Source organism: Empidonax traillii, unplaced genomic scaffold (genome assembly GCF_003031625.1).
Source record: "Empidonax traillii isolate 1590-97213 ecotype Southwest subspecies unplaced genomic scaffold, ASM303162v1 scaffold619:size634076, whole genome shotgun sequence".
In the NCBI taxonomy this organism is placed as follows: Eukaryota; Metazoa; Chordata; class Aves; order Passeriformes; family Tyrannidae; genus Empidonax; species Empidonax traillii.
In genome coordinates this window covers 47501-67686 of record NW_020955812.1, presented here as the reverse complement: position 1 = coordinate 67686, position 20186 = coordinate 47501, and the positions used below count along the sequence as shown (strand labels likewise).

General features: G+C 39.6%; 1 protein-coding gene across 6 annotated transcripts in view; it reads left to right on the top strand.

Moving 5' to 3' along the window:
• The window catches only part of ADAM22 (ADAM metallopeptidase domain 22), a 128836-nt gene extending 110192 nt beyond the window's left edge, over positions 1-18644 (top strand). For 2 of the 6 annotated variants that reach the window (XM_027898707.1, XM_027898705.1), the window contains 5 exons: positions 860-960; positions 1527-1593; positions 6584-6670; positions 14422-14545; positions 15845-18644. In XM_027898707.1, the coding sequence (XP_027754508.1) occupies positions 860-960; positions 1527-1593; positions 6584-6670; positions 14422-14545; positions 15845-15865 (400 nt within the window). In that variant the 3' untranslated portion in view covers positions 15866-18644. Of the gene's footprint in view, positions 1-859; positions 961-1526; positions 1594-4389; positions 4501-6583; positions 6671-14421; positions 14546-15844 lie in introns of all 6 variants that reach the window. The other 4 variants (XM_027898708.1, XM_027898706.1, XM_027898704.1 and 1 more) reach the window with 3 other exon arrangements.
• Positions 18645-20186: the final 1542 nt, after the last annotated feature.

Here is a 20186-nt window from a genome sequence, read left to right as displayed (position 1 = left end):
CTTTAAGCAAAACTTCTTTTTAATAAGTAAGCCATCTATTGTGAGTTTTTCAACTTCCTCTTCTCTTTTGGAAATAATTGTAGATCTGATGGCAAACAGCTGAGCAGCAGCTCTAGTTCAACAAGAGGGAGCCTATTGCAAAACCGCACAGGTTGGATATTGCCAATACACATCTCTGGCTCTTAGAGGGAATACAAGAGGAAACAAAAACTTCAGTTTGCACCGAGCACCTCGATATTAAGACTGTTTTTGGCTTTGAGTTTAGCATTAGAAGTATACACTGCAGCAATTGACTAATAAAATATTATAAAAATTAAAAATTATCCAAAATGAGGCAGAGTTACCTCTCCCCTGGTACTACCAGCTCTGGGTGGGAGGATACTTATCACAGACTCCTGAGTCCCCGAGACTGGTAGCAGTGGGGTGAGGTAAGCTGTCCAAGCTTTCCTGCAGCAGCACAAGGAGGGAGTAGGCAGCCGTCAAGTGGGATATGCTTGACTGCAAGATAAAAAACCTTGAGATGAACACAGTTGGAAGAGCATCTTCCATCTAGGAGCCAGGGCAGAGCTGCAAATCCAAAGGAAATTTGGTGTGTGCTGGTGTTTGTGCATTCCACAGACAACAAGTGAGAAAGCACTGCTGAAGCCTGGCTCTTGAACGTGGGCACACCAAACCTCTGCAGAGACAACTGCAAAGCGTAATTGCAGGGTTTAATCAGAAATCCTGGAGGCTCTGCTAGTGCAGACAGACCTTAGGCTGTGTTTTGTCACTGGCCTCGGGAATGTGACTGAAGCACTGAGTTAACATGATGTGAGACAATACCCTTAACAATAACCGCATCTGAGCCCTCCTATTCCAGGTCAAATGGATTATCTCATTCCTGGAGTGAAAGGATCCCAGACACAAAACATATTTCAGACATTTGTGAAAATGGGAGGCCTAGGAGTAATTCTTGGCAAGGTAAGTGTGAACCACTGTGCTGACCACAGTGGAAACCAGCCTACGGACCATTGCTGCTCTGCTGGAAGTTTAGCTGATCATGAGACAGCAGCATGACTCCTTAAAATTGTGCTTTTTGTTATTAACCTGGAATTAGGATTTAACAGCACCCTACACAAGTGCCTTTTTTTTAGACAGTGCTTTGTCACATAGAAATGACATTTAATTTCTCCCATTCCTCCAGTGTGAGCTAACTTGAAGAAGAAAAAGAAGTCCGTTCAGTCTTGCCAGATTCTGTGATTTTATCAGGCAGTGTTTAGTGGTTTTCTTGAAGTGTAGTGATTTTGTCAAATGAAAGCTGAAATTAAGGATTTTTTGCTCTGCACGTTTGCAGCAAAAAGTAGAGAAAGCTCACCTAAGAGTCTGAGGTAAATCGAGAGAGACTGACCTGTGACATTTAAATGGTTAAAGCTATTGAGGTAACAAGTCTTTTGCTATGGATGCAAAAAGAATATACAGTTTGGCATGGGATGCAGGTGAGTTTTAAATTGTTTTACTCTCTGTCTTTATCCTTTGATTTCTTTCAGGTAATATAGGAGGAAACAGAAAGAAAGGCAGAGGCAAAAGATTTAGGCCACGGTCTAATTCAACTGAGTAAGTCTGAACTTACAAAAGCAAAGCCAAAAAGTACAGTTTTCATATTTGTGTTTTGTAGATGGAGATTAAGAGTACTGAAAAGTAGACAGCTGCATTTTTGCTCTCTGGCCCATTCTGATTGCTGACTGATAATCTGGTAAATGGTTCGGCTAATGTATTTTGACATCTTTTTATTTATTCTTTAAAAATTAACTGTGAATTTTCTTTTTTATGTAGGCTTCCTCACAGTCGTTCCTATAGCAATTCCCAGTGATGGTGGCAGCCTGCACCATCACTGCAGGCTTTTGTCTACAGTAAACTGCCATTGCTGAGTGTATCCTGGTTCAATACTGAGTTTCTGATAACCTGTTTCCTACCCTTTTCTACACCTTGGGTTGGGCCACTTCAGAGTTAGAGATGTGTATCTCTGTGTACCTTCCTGGAGGTTTTAGGAGAGGCATCTGTCTTCTTTGAGAGTACCTTGAAGTTTGTCGTTGTAAGCCTGAAACAGTCAGTCTTGAGTAAGCCCTGCAATAGGTGGGTAATTGAAGTCCTTACCAAGTGACTGACCCCCAAGCTTTTCCAGTATGGCTTAGAGCTGCTTGCTTATTGATTTATTGGTTATATTTACTGAAGAGCCCACTTGTGCAGTGCTCCCCAAAGGGAAAGAGTCTTTCTAATGTACTTAAGCCTGCTGGTTCAGGCCCCTTTTGTGAATGAATGGTGAATGGCTGGAAACATAATCTCTGGGCTTGTCAAGTACTGGCCTGCTCTTACGGCACTTATGCCACACAGGAATGGCCCCTTCTTTGACCATGTTGGCAATGACACTGCCCTTCCCCATATCTTGAGTAATAACTTTGCACCTCTATGGGCAGATGGGCTTGATACCAACCCTGCTGGAAACTAATCATGCTAACTTCTCTCTGGGCCCTGCTTTCTTTGGTTTGGGGAGTTTGAGTTTGTTATGAAACTTTTCTTTCACCTGCAGTGCACTGTCTTGAGGTGAGTAGGCTCAGAAAGGTTCATAGAGAAGACCATGTGTTACAAGATACAGAAATAATACTTTGATGCATATTGCAATTATAACATTGCATGGTGAAAATGGCAACACGGAACCAGAAATTTTAGCCCTTGGAGGAGTTTATCTATCAAGACTCTCTGTGCTCTTGGTCTTTGTGCTGATAAACTCTTACTGAGATATTATTTTGCTCATCTTCTTTTCTCCTTGCATGAGACAGTTTGATGAAACCAAAATTAGTCTGACCAAACTGCCAAGAACACAAATGAGATATGCTCTGAGAACTTTGGAGCAGTAAATAAGTGGGCAGACAGAGATATTATGAGTTGGAAATATTTTTCCCTGTAAATTTTTTTCCTCTTTTAAGGGTGCCCTTTATTTTCCACCTAATTCTCTGCTTTCCTTCTTGATGCTGGTTACAGCCCCTCAGCCCAGCAGCAGCCCTTATGCTAGAGAGAGAAGGCTTGTACTTCCCAATGGCCATGCAGCAGCCTGTTGGGGTGTGTGTGTGTTCCTGGGAGAGACCTGCCAGGCAGGAAAACACTCTTTCTTCTGGTGGGGTCTATCCTGGACTGCACTCACATGGCTTGTCCAAGTCTCCTTGGCTGACCTGTCACCATTTGGAGAGAGAGCTCCCACTGAATGATCCACACGCTGTGCCAGTTCAGTAAGAAATGGAAAGAGTTGCCAAGGGCACATGGTGGCTCTGGTTAGAGGGATAGCTTCCTTTGCAAGCAAAGAAAATTGACTGAGAATGATCTAACTGTGGCCAGCATTTACTATTTAAGGGAAAAAAAAAAAAAGCAATGCCAGCTGCTTTGAGGATGCCTCAGAATACATGGAAGCTTTTCCCAGACATATGTTCCTTCCTACCTTCTCTGGGAAATATAGGATAATATTGAAATTTGTTCTGAAGCAGTATTTGGAAAGTCCAGCAGTGGGGCCCCTAGAAGTCCAATGAAGCATACTTGCTGAATGTAAGAAAGGGGATAACATTGTTGGTCTCCTTTTATTAGTAGAGTGTAGTTAACCACTAAAAATTGGGTTCATTTGTGCCATACCTTGTGCAGAATTCAATTTCTTTTTTTTAGCAGGTGCACACTAGTGCAGTTGCCTGCAAAAATATTTGATATATGCATAAGTCTGCAATAACTGCACATATTATGCACAGGGGGGTTTTTTATGCAGCCAAGCATCAAAGAGACTTGTGCCATTAATCACAGAAGCAAAATTTCATAAGCACTGAGAAAGGTTTGAGGTCTGCAGCCCTCACAAGCAGCACTGGTAGGAGGTTTGCAAGCATTTTGGGCAACTCCTGAAAAAAGTACAGCTCACAACTTTGCATGACCCTTGGACCTAACATACATGAACAAGGCTTACGCTAAGTGTAGAGCTCAGTGGAGACTACTAAAGGTATTTTGGGGCATTTTTAATTGTTTCTAGATGTTTTAAAACAAAATTAATGTTCTTTACTAAGGGCAGATAGTTCATTACACATAGAAGGAATGCCAACAGGCTAAATGCTTTTTCAGAAACATAGTTGATGAAATAGCTTGATAAAGAGTTCTCTATTAAAATCAATTAGAATTGTTCAGGAATGATAATGAGAGTTTTCTGAATAAGTTGATAGTTTAACTGGGAGCCTGTGTTAAAATAGGTTCCAGGGAACAGATAGCGATTCAGACCTTTGTTAATTTGCACGGCTTTTCCTATAAGCATTTGTCTTCCTCATTGTTATAACTGATACAAACATCTTTGGTTTAGACTTTCTATTATATATTGTCTTTTTGCAGCCGGGTAACCCATGCATCTGAGCCTGGGCTTTCTCTCGCCCACCAAACCCCTGCCCAAGGCATAAGCTCAGGGGGTTCTGACCACCCCCAAACAGGGAGTCTGGATCACAGGTCAGTCTCACCTGCCCCTGCATTCTGGGCTGCCATTTTATCCCGTGAAAAGTCCTTTCCCTCAGTATACAATAGTTTCACTGTGGCAAAACACCGTGACTGCTTGGAGGTGCTCCTGCTGATGCAGCGCTAGCTAACCTTCCTCCTCACCGGCCTGAGGAGTACGAGTACTCTTGAGCCCAGGTCTTTTGCCTTGTTGCATGTTGCGCTACAAGCCAAACTGAGCTGTCGGTCTAGCTGTAGGCTTACATGTAAGGACACTTGTTTTAAAGCAGAATTTCTCACTGAAAGGAAATGCAGATTCTGGCCATTGCTAATGAACACGTGGCTGGAAAGATCAGCCTGAGAGCTTTCTAATGGTATCGTGTAGTGGTCTGCAGTAACTCGAGTTTAACCTTTCTGTAACAGATGGATTGAGGTGGTGAATGGTGGTCTGTAATACACCCAGACCCGGGAAACCCTGCAACATGGTTGTGCAACAATTGCATGCTTTGATACCACATTACACTTTGTTTTCTAATACAGGAAGCCAGATTGGGAGTGTTTCATGGTTACCAAAAGACCCTTTCAAATGAAAAACTTCAAGTCAAAAGTATTGCAGCGAGTACAAGAAAATGTGCAATTAAAGTCAAAGCAGAAGTTCATTAGTTCCTGGTGATGCTGGCATCGCCCTGTTGCTTCAATTGTGGCTCATCTGTTTTGCTGCGCTACCACTTTTGACATTTCCTTTCTCTTAAGATCCCAAGCTGGAAAGCATAAAGCACTCCCTGTTCCTGATAAATAAGCAAGCTGAGGAAGCTTCTTAGAAGCACTTGTGGCTGAGGGCGAGTACTTTCTGAGAGCTGTGGCTGTGCTTGCGCAGGGCGGGGAGGAGATGTTCCAGAGCAAAAAAGGAGCAAAAGAAGTTGAAAAAGTGCTGCTGCTTTTGTTGTCAACATGGTTTGAAATATGGTGGGGGTTGAATGACATGATTTGGCCCAATTTTATTCATCTGAGCAATCCCTTGGTGAGGCCTGTTCCCATGTAGGAGGTCACTGGAGTGAATCTCACAAATAAGGATGACAAGAACTGGACCAGAAATAGCAACAATAACTTAAAGAAGAATTTTCTTTCCCTTTTTCTCTGGTTACAATTTGTTTCCTATTTCACTGTGCTAGTCTCTGTTATATAAAGGTGGGGATCACAAATAATCATTTAACTGTTGCCATTTGTATATAACAAGAATAAATTGGATGCAGACTTCTGTTTCTGCATTGCCCTTTTTTCTTAACATTACAGAAGAGAAGGAATTTGCTAATCTCGTTACTGGAAAAAATTTATTACAAAAAAAATTTTCTTCTTCCCTAGTAATTTGCTGTCAGATAATTACACATCATCTTTATTTCATAATTTTCGTGTACCTAATATGAGTATGCAGCTCAGACTTTTTTTCCTATAAAGTGTGGTTTTGGTGTCAAGATTGCTTCTGTAAAATGTGAGATAACTCTGCAGCCCACCTCTATCAAAGCTTCTTGTGATCCTACCAAATTAAATGAACACTGAAAAATCAGAGGGTTGTTTGCATAAAAGTATAAAAATTGTCACTGTAGTGGCAAACAATTCAAGCCTTTTAAAAACTGAGGCTGAAATTCATTCCTGTAGAAAGGGTCAAGCCGAAGATTCTGTGCTCATTTAGCAATTATCTTGCGATTTATTTTAGATGGGTGCAAAAGTGTGTCTTTTAACAAGCAAACTGCATGATTGGAGCCAAAATGCCCCTTCATCTTTATTCTGAGATCATGAGGGGAGTTAAACCATGAGCTTAGTGCTGACCTTCTGCGTAGGAGTGAATTTTACCCTTAAGTGAATGGTATATCCCAAAGAGTTTCCAGATTAATCAAACATATGAATCTTGTTGTAGGCCAGATTTTCTCATGCAGTTGTACACGTTGCCTAGTCCTCACCCAACATCCATTCTGATTTATTTGCCATATTCACTTGCATTTTGGGGATGAAGACATCCTTGCTAAGCTTGTGCTGTGTGTTCTCAGATTTTCTATTCTTGTTCTTCTGCTTTCTCTGTTCCTTCCATTGCTTTCTGCAGGTATTTAAACCCATGGTTCAAAAGAGAATATAATGTAGCTAAGTGGGTAGAAGATGTGAATAAAAACACTGAAGGACCATACTTTAGGTATTTTGTAAATTAATTCTATAATTCTCATTTTTAAGAGCTGTTCCAGCATATACAAATATCTTGGGACTCCTACCTTGTATAAGTCAATACAAGTTACTGTAGGTGCAAAGGGCCCCTCTTCTTTTGCTGCATTTTGATGTCTGTTTTTGGCTTCATGTGCAATTTACAGTTCTTTTTCTGAATGTTTTAATGAAGCCATTGAAAAGGGTGTGTGTAGTGCATGCGTTCCCACCATCATCTATAGCTTGTAGTAGCTTTTGCATCATTTTATGCCAAGTAGTGTTTTATGGGCATGAGACATATTTATCACTAATAAAGTAGTATTAACTTAAATAGAATGTTAATTTACTGAAGCAAGTGGTTTCATAACACATTGACTCTATCCACTGTCTTATATAGTGCATACCAAAATTTAAATGAAAAAAAGAATAAAAAGTAGTAGTATTTTACTCTCAGCCTACAGATTTATATATTGTAATTGGAAAGCTAAATGTATGAGAATATACTCTGTGTTTTAATTATCAAACCGCTAATGAATCTGTTACAAGTGAGGTAGGGTTCAGTCAAAAATATCACTTGTTTTTGAAAGGGAAAAGTGTGTATTATCTTATACATTGCAAGTTAAAGAGAAGAAGCATGCATGAGGCTGGCCTCCCTGTTGGACACAAATCTGGAGACTAAGAACATTGCAGTAGATTCCCAAAAGATACTGTCCCACAGCCTAGACAGAATGACAGATCTCTGCATCAGCTGAAAAGATCAGATAACATAGGAGAGAATGGAAGGCAATTTAAGACAAATAACATAAAACATGAATGAAATCCAGGAAGCCCTAAGCTGACATATCAAAGATCAAGCCGAAAGAATTGTAGAAACACAAAGAAAAGAGAGTAACAAGCAAAATCTTTAGCCAAAACATTGAAGGATTGTAAGAACAAATAAATAGAATCTTAACAATTTTGCTACACAAGTAGACCTAATAATAATGCAGAAGGGCAGAAACATACACTAAATATGTCCAGTGTGCATTTGGGAAAAAAATGTCATGAAGTTGTATCACAAGATACTAATGAAACTTTTTCCAATAGTAACAGGGGTAGACATCAAACGTCAGGGTAGGAATTTAGTAATTTTTAGAACTAAAAATGTTCCAAACTCTTAAAAGACCATAAAATGGTTACTTTTAAAAACCATTTGTGTTTGCTTTCAACACCTTGTAAATCACAGAGTAAGCTGCAGAAAAGCTTTCCAGTGAATAGGGAAAATGAGTGAACTCAAGCTTCTCAGTCCTGATCTGGGTCCTGAACGGGGAGTAAAGATCCCTGATGCAAGAACCCAAGGCTTATGGGAGATTGTGATTGTGCCCATCGGTATCAGCCATGTCTCTGTGTTGGTGCTTGGACATTCAGGCAGGAGGTATTGTGAGTCTGGTCATTTTAGCAGAGATACAGGGTCAGGTGCTGGTGTCTACAGTTCATCAAGCATATTCTAGAACTGGAGAGGTTTGAGCCCAGAGAAACCATAGAAAGGAGTGCAGGGCTTCAATCTGTTTAGTTTAATGGAGCAACTGAACATTTACCTCATCATGAAGTCCTCAAAGCTTCATATGGAGCAAAATCTTTGTGGTAGGTCTTTTAGATTAGCAAACTGACCAAAGGTCACTGGAAGGTGAAATTAGGCAAACTCACATGAGAAATGAGATCTGATTTTATTAGCAAACCTTTTCATAAAAATACCCTTTTGACCTTTATTGTTCAGGCAAAGTCAAGAGTTCCCCACCATAATGTAATCCCATATTTTTCTTTCAGGGTTTTTGTATCAGATGCCCTGTGGTCACAATAAGCAAAGACACTGATGGAATATGAAGATAGCACTAGTTGAAAAGAGGTTACTTTAAATAGTTTAGTTAAACAGGCTTAAAATCTTGTGTGCACACTTATAATTTTCCTCTTTCAATATCAGTATATCACGATTTAGTAACTAGATTAAATTGATGAGAATGTACCCTGCCCCTGAGGGTCTTTAACTGTTACACTGAATGAGTCACATTTCTAATTGTATCTGAGATAAACCAAGCATCTTTGGCATGTAGATGAGGATTAAGCTGACCCATGTGAGTTTTAAAGGCTGTATATCAGCAGAGATGAAACATAAATTAAAAATTTTACACCATAGAAGCTTACTAATCACTGCCTGTAGCAGTTAGCTTTAGAAATGAGAAAGCAACTAGAATAAATTCAGAAACCTGTATGTCCTAATTAAGTGAGGAAATCATGGGGAAGTATTTTATGGGCACATTATGGAAGGCAAAGGATCAGCTCTCCTGAGACGAGTTGCAATGGGTTTATGAGAGCTTGAACTGAACTTTTTCTCCCTAAAACTCAGGTGCAATTTTGCTTAATCATAGCATTGACAGTAAAAAACGTCCTAAAAACGCTGGGTCAGAAAATCCTGTGGCTGTGTTTTGAGCCTGAGCCTATGTAGTCACTTGCAAACAAACCAAACAAAAATCTTTCTTGATAAACCAGAAAGTCACGCTAAAGTCAGACTGTTCAACTCCATATTTTAGGAGTCACAGCCCCATAATAAGACATTTACACCAGGTGATTAGCTGAACAATATTTTTTTAATTGTCTTTGATTTCTCTGTTCTTTCAAAGGAGTTCTCAAAGTATCATTGCTGGTTTGCTTGTTTTCCTATAGTTTTAGTCATAATATGTTATGACTGGTGCTGCTGTAGGACAAGTTGAAGTAGAATGAGAAAAGACAAAAACCACTTCTTACAATTCCTAGGAATATTGCAGATTTTCAGGAAATATAGATATTAGTCATTAGAAAGATTTTCTGCATCTGCTTAAAAAAACCTTTATAAATCAGAATTTTTCTGTATAACATCTGATGCCCTAGGTTTTTTTTCCTAGTCTACAAGTCCGATGGGTATTTCTATATAATTACTTTTTATTAATGATAATAAAAATAGTAGCTGGTGTCTCTGATGCCAGAAAACTCCTAGGTGTGGGATTCCTATCTGTAAGAAAATAAGATCTGTGAAGAAAAATCTCATTTTCCTGCTCAAAGACTAGTCTGGGTTTTAATTTTGCATGTGTGGTGGTGCATCCCCCATCCTCACACCAGGCCACACTACGATCTGAGAAATGCTCGTGCCAGGCTATAGGCTTGTAACCCCTGCAACAAACATAGGTAGGAAGCCTTTCCCTGATTTTGGCTTTGCTGCAAGGGATGTTATTTTATGAATGTGCTACTACTGCTTATTCCTATTACTAACAATAACAGTGGCCACTGCACAGGCTAGCCTTGTGAAATGTGGTTAAGGATTACTCAGAATTCTCATTGAATCTTGAAAGACTTGGGAACCATGATGGTATCAGAACATAAACTGCCAGAATCTCCAAATGTGGCATTTCTGTAGATAATTATAAACAAAAAAGAAGGCACCTTCTGAAGCACTGAGCTGCTCACACTTGATTTAATGCAAATATTTACAGTAACTTATATTTTATTAGAGTTGCTTAAATGTAAAAATAGTTTACAAGGAAATGATTTGTTTTTTCGATAGAGACTCAGAAGGGCACTGAGAAGGGGCATGGAAGGCAGGAGACAGCAGGCTGCTGTTTCCTTCCTATTTTAATGTGCTTTTGTGTCCTTGATTTTTTCTCAGCTCCTCCTCGGCTCCATCGCCTTCCTCTGTGAGCATCCAGCTGAGTCCAGAGCTGTGACCAGCCAATATGTACCCTTCTCTTGCTGAGGCAGCTCTAGACTCTGCTTAAAGAAAAAAAAAACCCACAAAACTTTTCCCTATTACAACCAAAGCAAAATGGCTTTGTTGGCAGACAGTGAAAAAGTGCCTATTGATGTCAGTAGGATCCAGATTTCATTTCAAAAGTTAGGGAGAAGAGTTCATTAAAGCATGTGAATGTCTGCTTCTGGGGCATTGATGTGCAGTGCTCAAGGTGACGGCTCAAGCCGTAGCTGTTGTTTCTTCTTCTGCCACCCCTGAGCCTTCTCTCCCCTCTGCTGCTGCTCTTTCTGAGGAATTCTGTGCACATCTGTGGCTTTTAAAAGGAACCTTATTTAAAACATTTAGCCACACCAGTGTTTCTAGAAGATCCTAACTTCCCAATGTAGGATAATTAAAATACAAAGAGCTGAACCCATGGCAGCAAAGGTCAGGTTAGGCTGATAGTATCTATATTTGGGCCTGAAATGCTTTCACCAGGTTGAATATTAATTGAATTTCACTAAAGTATTTCAGTCTGCAAAAGAGAATCAATCGCAGTTTATGAACATTTTGTATCTGTCAGGGCCACCTGCCTTGAGTTCAGCTCTAACATCACTCAAAATTGCAAAATGTTTAGTTGTGTGACCAGGTGACACATTTCGCACTGTTTCTTGTGGGCCAACATTCCCTGTTTAGGTGAAGAGAGGCAGAACAGGCAGCCTATGGCTGCAGGATGTCTTCCTGCTGCCACAGTGTTTTGTTGTGAATCACAGAGTGGTCTCCCCACACTCTCAGTTTCAACTTCCAGGACAGAAAGACAGACACAAAGCAGCTACTGCATCTTGCTTTCTGTTCAGAAATTAGATTTGTTTTGTAGCACGTTGAGGTGCATGGCTTCATTTGGGGGTGGCAGTAAAACCTTTGAGTCTCTCTTGTGGTGTGTAATGGTTTCTTGTATAAGTTTTAGCTGGAGGCAATATTTGGCATGAAAGCTAATGGATTTGATTGCAGGAGAACTAAAACCCTAGGGAAAGCTAAATGGACCCCACCCTTGACCAAAACTGCCAAGTTTTGCCTACCTTTAACCTCAGCATTACCTGCAAGTGTCCCTGAATGCTGTCTCTCCATCCTGTAAATGAGAAAGGTCATGACTGGCTCTTTCTCATTTAAAGTATATGTAAATCTGGGATACACAGCACATACACAATTGCAGGGCTTAACCTGAAAGGTGATCAAAACCACCCCAAACAACTAGGTTTATCACATTGCAAGATCTGTGAGCATACTCAAGTCCTTTATGTTCACAGTAGCGGGCACTAAAGATGACAATGTAATAACTCATAACTGTAGCAAAAATAAGTGGTGAGGCCCTGTGAAGGGAGGGCAAGGTAATTTCTGTAAGTGTGCAACTGCATTCTGGATGTATTCGGCTGTAGCTTTGTAGGTGCAGGTGAACAGCAAAGTGCACATCAGTTACACATGGCAAACCACAGCTGAGCAGGCAGTGCCAGGGGGTTTTGAGAAGAAGGACATTTAGGAAGCCACACTGGAGGTCTGGCCTTCACAATCTTTTGAAAAGACAGCATTGTGTTTGGGTTATGGTGCAAAGCTGCCTGGCTAAAGGCTCAGTTAGAGATTCTGGTCAGAGGACCTGTTTGTGCAAAGAAAAATGTTCAAGATGCCCCATCCTTGGGGGGTTATTGCTCCTTCCAGGGTCACCTGCTCAGACTGATGGACGAGAAGGTTGTCCGTAGCTTTTCCTCTCACTGTGGCCTTCTCTTACTGTGTTTAAGACCCAAAGAACCTGTGGCATGCAGAAGGTGATTTTGGGCCTGGTTGTGGTCCAAGAGATGGAGATTCCTTCATTCTTCGTGCCACCTCCTGGCTGTGGTACCATTATAAACAGCTTTCTGATAGGGCTTGCCAAGTCACATCTCACAACACCAGTTCCTTGTTTCTAATCTCCAAGTGCATTGTTATAAATTGGAATATGAAAATTTTAAAATCTACTGCAACTGTGGATAATTGGATTACTAATAATACATAAAATCTGCCCTCCTTATCCCCCCCCCCCACTTCCTTTTCTCCTTAATTTTCAAATTCTAGATCCATCAATAGTTTATCAGCGATTGTTATTAATCCAAATGTGGATAGAGATGAGAAGACTTGTATGGGTAGTGAACAGCAGGGCACTGTTGAGAATGTTTCCCTGGACTTTTTATTTTATTTTATTTTATTTTTTAAATTTAAATTAACCTGTTTTATTGCATGCACAGTTTGGTGCCCAGATCTGTGATGCTGGACATATGAAAACCTTGTTTTATGCTGCAGTAACTGTTTCAAGTTTTTTTTCCTGAAAACATGGATTTATGTCCACTTCATCTTAATGGGTGATCAAAGTGCATATAGTGAAGATGTACACTTCCATGTTTGGATAATTGTACCAACCCAAATCTTTTAAGTGCTGTTGAACTGAGAGGCTACCATAGGAGTCATTAGAGGATCATGAGCCAGATTGGAGAGCTCTCACCATTTAATTTCCATTGACACCTTGTTGCTTGTGGCTACCATCAGTCATTGTTTGTATGGGAGGCAAGAGAGTGTGCTGTTGTAGGGAGCTGCACACACAACCAAATGATACACTAGTCCAGAATAAAAAATACAAGTATTTAAAAGTAAATAAATTTCACTTAGAGATACAAAACAATTTCAAACATAAAAGGGTCCCTGCCTTGTCTATCGTCCTCTCTAGATGAAAGGACCTGATCCTTTACATCCCAGAGCCAGGCATGTGGGGGCTATCTGCCAAGGGTTGCTCCTATAGTTCCGTAGAATCAGTGATGTTGGCAACAGTGCTCATCACTGGGTTCTACAGCTGCACAGCACACTGCAACCCTTTTCTACAGGCTTAGAAGACCTGTCTGTAGGGACTGAGGGAAACCTTCCATCTTCAGGGATGCATTAAACTCAGAAGATAGTAGGTAGTGGTGTTCAGGGAGGATCTGGGTGATGTGCCTGCACTAGTGTGAGGCCTTCCTTGGTCTGCATAGGAGAGCAAGGAGGCCAAGGTAGCTCAATTTTTTGACTTTGAGGATTTTTTTTCTCTTTTATTCTGCCCAGATTTAGAGCCTCTCATTTAGATAGGACCCTCATAAGTGGGAAAAGTGCAGAATCTCAAAACAGAAGCATAAGAGTTTTTCTTGGGTATAAAATTTCAGTCAATAATGTGCTGCTGCCTTATTGACATGAAAAGAATGCCTTTCATGTGATACAAACATTTACTTGCTCCTGCTTACTCTACTCACCTTGTACAGAAATGCTGATTGCCATTGACTAATCAGTCCATTTTTGTATATTCTCATCAGACTCTTTCTTTGGCTGGAACAATATGCACTGTATGATGCTTGCATGTATAATAATTTGTTATTAGCACTTTGTATATGCCTTTGTTACTTCACAACTAACAGTTTGGCCTCTAAATGCATGCATTTGTGTAATTTAATGTGTTATAAAAATAATAGATTTGCTATGTTTGTATCAATATAGGAGATGTGTAATACATCTTTAAAGATGCTGATAATTACCATTTAGTCACTGGCAGAAGATACTCAGATTTTATTTATACAATCACTGTTTCTATTTAGGCCTTATAATGCCATGTTTATATTTTAGTTCTGTATTTATTCAATTGCAGATTTGTTTTATTAATTTTATAATGAATAATTACAGTACTGTATAAAACAGTTTAAGAAATCCTTTTTGTTGTGCAATACAATTCTAATAAGAATTAGCAGATTTTATTTTTTCTTCCAGTGTTCCTGAAATCTATAAATACCTTTATTCATATAATAAAATTATTAGACTTCTGATCAAGCAATTTTATCCCCCTGATTGAGACAATAATAAGCTGAATACTTGGTTCTGAACCAAGCTTCAGAGTAATGGCAGTTGCTGTTGCAGTGCTCGAGTGCAAAAGCATCACATTTATATTGTGTGTTTCAACATCTCAGGACACTGTCTCCTGCAAAGTCTCCATCTTCATCCACTGGATCTATTGCTTCCAGCAGAAAATACCCTTATCCGATGCCACCACTTCCTGATGAAGAGAAAAAAGCCAACAGGCAAAGTGCCAGGGTATGTATCCCTCTTCTCTCTCCATTTCATCGGTGACTTGATTTACTGGTAGTTTTTTAAAGGAAAGTGAGCAGATCAACACCTGTGACTAGAAGTGAGAGCAGGAGTGGCATTTCATTTCCACCCTGAAGTTCTGAAGCTGCTGAAGGCTGAGCCTCTGGCAGTCATTAGGACAGCCTCGGTGGCTGTGTTTACAGAGAGCTGTTCAGGTTGCTCTTAAACCTGCCCTGAAGCCCAAATTTCACTTCTTTAATTATTTCAAGCTGAGAGAATGTCTGGGGCAGCCTTTGGGGTGTGGAGGACAGGCAGCCCTGGAGCAAGTAGTGTGTCTGGCTTTCCTTCCTTTCCCCTTCTCCCAGCAACTCTTATTCTGGCTCGAGGGATAGCTGCTTTCCAACTTTATAGAAAATAACAAAGTTCCTGTTAATGTAGCATGTGGAGGGCTTGCACCAAGCCCTTGCAGACCTGGATGGACTTCACTGCTACAACCTGAGCCCACCCTGAACCCCCGGGGTGAGCAGGAACCGCTGGAATGTGTGATGGGTGAATCTCTCCATGTAGAGACATTTCCAGCTGCTCCAAAAGGCAGTGCTAGATCTTGCTTCCTTTGTGTTCAAATTCAGACATAGCAGGTATTTGAATTTAGCAAAAAAAGCCCTGAAATTTGCTTTAGAAGTTTTACTTGTAATACCTTTGGTTCATGTTGCTGATGCTTATCATTGTTCTCTGTCCTCTTCGTCAAGAAAAAAGGAGTGGAGTGCTGCTGAGGGAATCTGAAAACTGCTGCCTCCAGTGCTGCTCAGAAGAGAAAGTGTGTGAGGTGCAGCTCAGGGTCTCTCAGCACAGCTTGGAGGCTGGGCTTTATGATGTGTCTCAGCCCTGGAGCTGCTTTGGCAGCAGCTCAAACCCACAGCAGAAAGTCAAGCTGTTCTGAGCAGAGTTAGGCAGAAAGAATGGGAAATTATGTCTACACTAATATTAGTTAGTGTAACTGTAAGGTAAAAACTGTCTAGTACAAAGTTTGGTGCTGCGCTGACATTTTCCCTTCAAACAGTTTGCACTCCCAGCCATGGACATTTACTATGCCAAGTGCAAGACATGCTGAAATGCTTGAGACTGTCCATTGACTTTGTGGTCTGAATAAATACCCACCAGAGGCTGGGAGGAGACCAAGAGCATAGCCTTGGTAACCCAAGAAATTTAAATGCAGTTCCCCAAGCAAGCTCCTTGCACTGTTTGGGTAACAGCCTGTTTTATCCTGGTGTTCAATGTGTTTGTGTTCCTTTTCCCCCTCTCCAGCTATGGGAGACGTCCATCTAGCTGCACTGTCTTCCTGGGGTCACATCAGAACTGTTTACTTTGGATTTTATAGAAACTCAGGATCACTGAGTCATTGCACATTCATCTGCTCTTCAGACAATTTGAAAGATCAACAGAGATGCTCGTGATCACAGTGAGAACTTCCTCTCATCTGGAAGAGAAAAAACAATCTTTTTTTTTCCTTTATTTTTTGTTGACTAGTATTTTACGGATTTGATGAACAACCAAAATCGTAACAATTAATAGAGGATAATTAGCCCGGATGTGACAGGGCTATGCCGCATGATGACAGATACCTAGAATCCCAACTGCAGTTCATTTGCCAGTCCTGCATAAGAGAGGTTTTTCCCTGGTTTGTTGCAGTCCCAAGTCAGACCAAAATGGAACTGGGAATGTGCCTCCCGGAGAGCCCAGACGATGTAAACTTGTAAGCTGTATGCATGAACCTTGTGTTCTTTACTTTCCACATGTAAGGGATAAACAACATACTGTAGTAGAGATTAGCATGCAGGAGTAAGAAATATAGGATTTTTTCTGTGACAGGATTTCAAGCTTTGAAAGGCAACTATTTGACACAAATGTCAAACAAACAAGGATCATATTTTTTTTTTTACCTTACATGTTTATAATCTCAGTATACAGATTGTATATATGTAAACATTTGATAATGTCAAAAATAGCTGTTATACGTAAGTGTATTTTGCCAAATGCCTAAAGAAACAGTCATGACTAACATCATCACACTTCAGATTTTCTAATATTATGAGCAGATGTCTTTGGAAATACCGAAAGTACAGTACTGTAAATCCGTGTCTCTCAGAAACTGGTGTTTGACCAAAATCTATACTATTTTTAAGCATCTTATACTGTCTTGACAATCTCAATTGTACAGTAGACTGCAGAAACCAGTACAGCAGCACTTTGTCTTAAATCATCATAAGAGGAACCAGCCAAAATCCATTATTCAGTGAGATGGCCACTGTATCCTCTTACAGGTGTAATCAAGAATGATTCAACAGACAATGTAGTCTTTTAAGTCATGTGCAACCCAAACTTACTGGACATTTGGGAATACTTCTAAGTAGTCAGTTCAGGACGTGGTGATGTAAAGTCTGTCTGGTGAGAGTTGCTGTGTATTTTTGATAGAGCATTTCAGACACTGTATTAGATGGCAAGGCATAGTTTATGAGAAGCATAAGGATTTCACTGCACAAGATAATAACAGTGCTGGGCAAGTGGCCAATTTCATTGCTGTCTTTTAATTTTTTTCATTACTAGAATCACCTTTACCATGCGCTTGAATACTATGCTTGCTGCCCCTGAAGACCTCTTGAAATTTTTCAGGGCATTAAACTGAGTACAAGTGAGTTTAGCCTAAAAAGAACGGGGCCGGGGGTGGAGGGGGAAACCTTTACCATGGAGATGTTAATCTCCTGTGTCAGTGGATGGTTATATTTCTAACATCTGAAACTTCTAAATGTTGTTGTAAAACAAATATCTTCCCTTTGGGAATTTTCAGTTAGTAAAGGAACTGGAAATTGGACCATGTTAAATCAATGTATAATTCTCTGGCTTTCCAAAATTGACCAATTCTTAGCTTTGGGTAGTACCATTGCAGAATAAAACACCTGACTCTGTGAATACCTTGCCCAACAGCTGTATGATCAATTAGATATTATTGTAATGGGAACATCTATGGTGTTTCTGAATCTTCTACCTCCTTCATGTATTTCCTTTAATAAGTGAACCCAACACATGCAGCCTTTTAATATATTTTTTTAACTTTTATGTCTCTCAATAAAGTTAGATATATGTAAGATTAAAGTAAGAAATGTTTAAAGATGTCAGCAACTGTATGTAAGATTTTTAGAAGCACTATATTTTATGATTAGGCTGTATGTTGGATTATGACAAAATATTGGCTTTGGTGTTCAAATGATTTTCCTTCACAGCTGACAGGTTCTGGTAAGTATTCTGGAAAAAAAAGACAAATGTAAGTGAGCGCAAGTGGGTGCAGACAGACCATCTGGAAGGAGGCAGTCACTTGCAATTGCTTTAGGAAAAGGTTCTGCACTTTTAGGAAAGGTAAATATCCATCAGCACTGAAGAATATTTTTGCAAAGATTTACTTTGAATGTGGATAATTGGATTAAAGGTAGTTGGTAGCATGTAGCTCATGAAATTAGGGTCTCAGCCATAGTAACTTGAAATCAGTATGTCTTTTATTGATTTCACTGGACTTTAGGAAGGACCCTCAAGAAGTTCACCCACATTAGGATATTATGCTAACCCAATAGCCGCTGTGTTACTCTCTTCCCTGGAAGCTAGTTTTCCCTCACATATTCATATCTTGTCTTCAATAACTGGACTGTTCATCATGTGCCTTTTATTGTATTTGTTTGGGTACAAACTGGTATGTTAATTTGAATAATTCTGTCAGATTTCTGTGCTTATCTTAGGTTTACCACTGTTTACTCTTCCCTTTCCATTTTGCCTTACCAAGGAGCAGGAAGATTTGGCAGACAGAACTGGATATAACATACTGGCTCTTTGTGCAATGTTCATAGCTTCTTGTTTTGCAAACAAATGGCTCTCCTGACTGTATTTTCAATGTAGTATGTACTTCCAGCTTCTCTTTTGTTTTGGTATAATTTGTTTGTAGCATATGATGATACAGTTATGTGTGTACCTTTAAGAGTCACCTTCAAATTTGGAAATATGTAGTGACTGGAAGTCTAGTTATGAGCACTAAGTTTAAGTTAAATAAATATTGACTTTCCCTTTGGTCTAGAGTGACAATATCACAGGACTTGGTTTTTTGCAAAATTCTCCTGCAGAGAATTTTGCATCGAGTTGGTAACTTGAGAGACCTTGTCGTTGCACAGAACCTGAACTGGCAAGGCTGTGTGAGCCTCCCAAGCCAGTGGAGGCTGGAGACAGAAGTTGTTTGCTTACAATCTGTCATTTCCTACTTCTGAAATGTAGTGTGTTGGAAAGCTGCCAGATTAATAACCTTGAAGATTGCAAATATTTTTGTCTACAATAGTTAGTTACACTGGCAATAGCAATATAAACTTGCTGCATAATACCTCATCCAGACTAAAGTAGAGTACTTGTCACTAAGATAGCTCAGTCATTTTGACTCATTGAGACTCATGCTTTTATTGTTTTTTTTTTTAATTTTAATAAATGGACAAGTTATTGCCAGCTACACTGCAGATGCTTGTTGAAGTGGGGATGTTATCAGTTCTTCTCAAATAGAAATAATTGTTCATATGAGCATAGGACCTGCAGGAGGAGTTATAGCTGGCTTTATGTATTTCAGTGTGGGAGAAGAATCTTGTGTAATTTATAATAAAATTAGTATGACTAACTGATGGAGACTGGAAAGTGGAGATCATATCTGAATAATAATGCTGCGCAATGATGCCACAGTCTAACAAGTAAAAGTTTTCCTGCTAATTTCTGTATTTGTTGATTCAAAAACTTCAGTAATCTCAGGCAATATACCAGAAATGGTTGTGACTGATAATCTACAGATAGTTTTGTTATATCTAAGTAAGTAGATTCAAGGAGATTGTTATTTTTGTACAACCTATCTTTGCTTAAGTCATGAACTTAAGTCACTACTTGCCAGTTAGCTGATTTGAAGTGTGACTTTACTTTGAAGATGGCTTCCTCTCAATGATTTAAGAGTTCCTGATTTATGAGATGTTGAATCTGCTAAACTGATGTGCTCATAAAATAATTTTGATTGTGCTAATGAACAAGTGGACCCTTGAGTTATATCCTGAATTAAAATCAGAAAGAAATTGTGCCAACAGCTAGTGTTCTGAAATCCTCTTACTCGAATCCCTGTTGTTGATTTGGACTGATTGGTCTTGTCAACACTTATGTGACAACTCTTTTCAAAATTAGAGCAAAGAATGGGTACATACACTACTATAGACATGTATATACTAGAAATTCTGACCAAATTTGCAGTAATTTTATTAATGAATTGATTAATGAATAGGATATGATGTAATGTGAAAGAAGGATGAGACTCTATAATCCCAAATGATAACAAGTTAGTCCTTAGGACTTGCTCTGTCATTGAATCCCATACATAGCTGTTGTAAGCAAAGTAATTGCAGTCCAGTGTAAAACTCATCAAGCTCCTGTTCTCTTCCGTCCCCTTTCCACTCCTACTGAAAATCATTTTCATTAATGATTTATCCACTAATTTCCTCTTGTATGAGTTGGCTGAGATCAGAAAGCTGCTAAGTTGGTCACCTTATTAGAAAGAAATGCTTTACTGTGAGGGTGGTGGGACACTGGA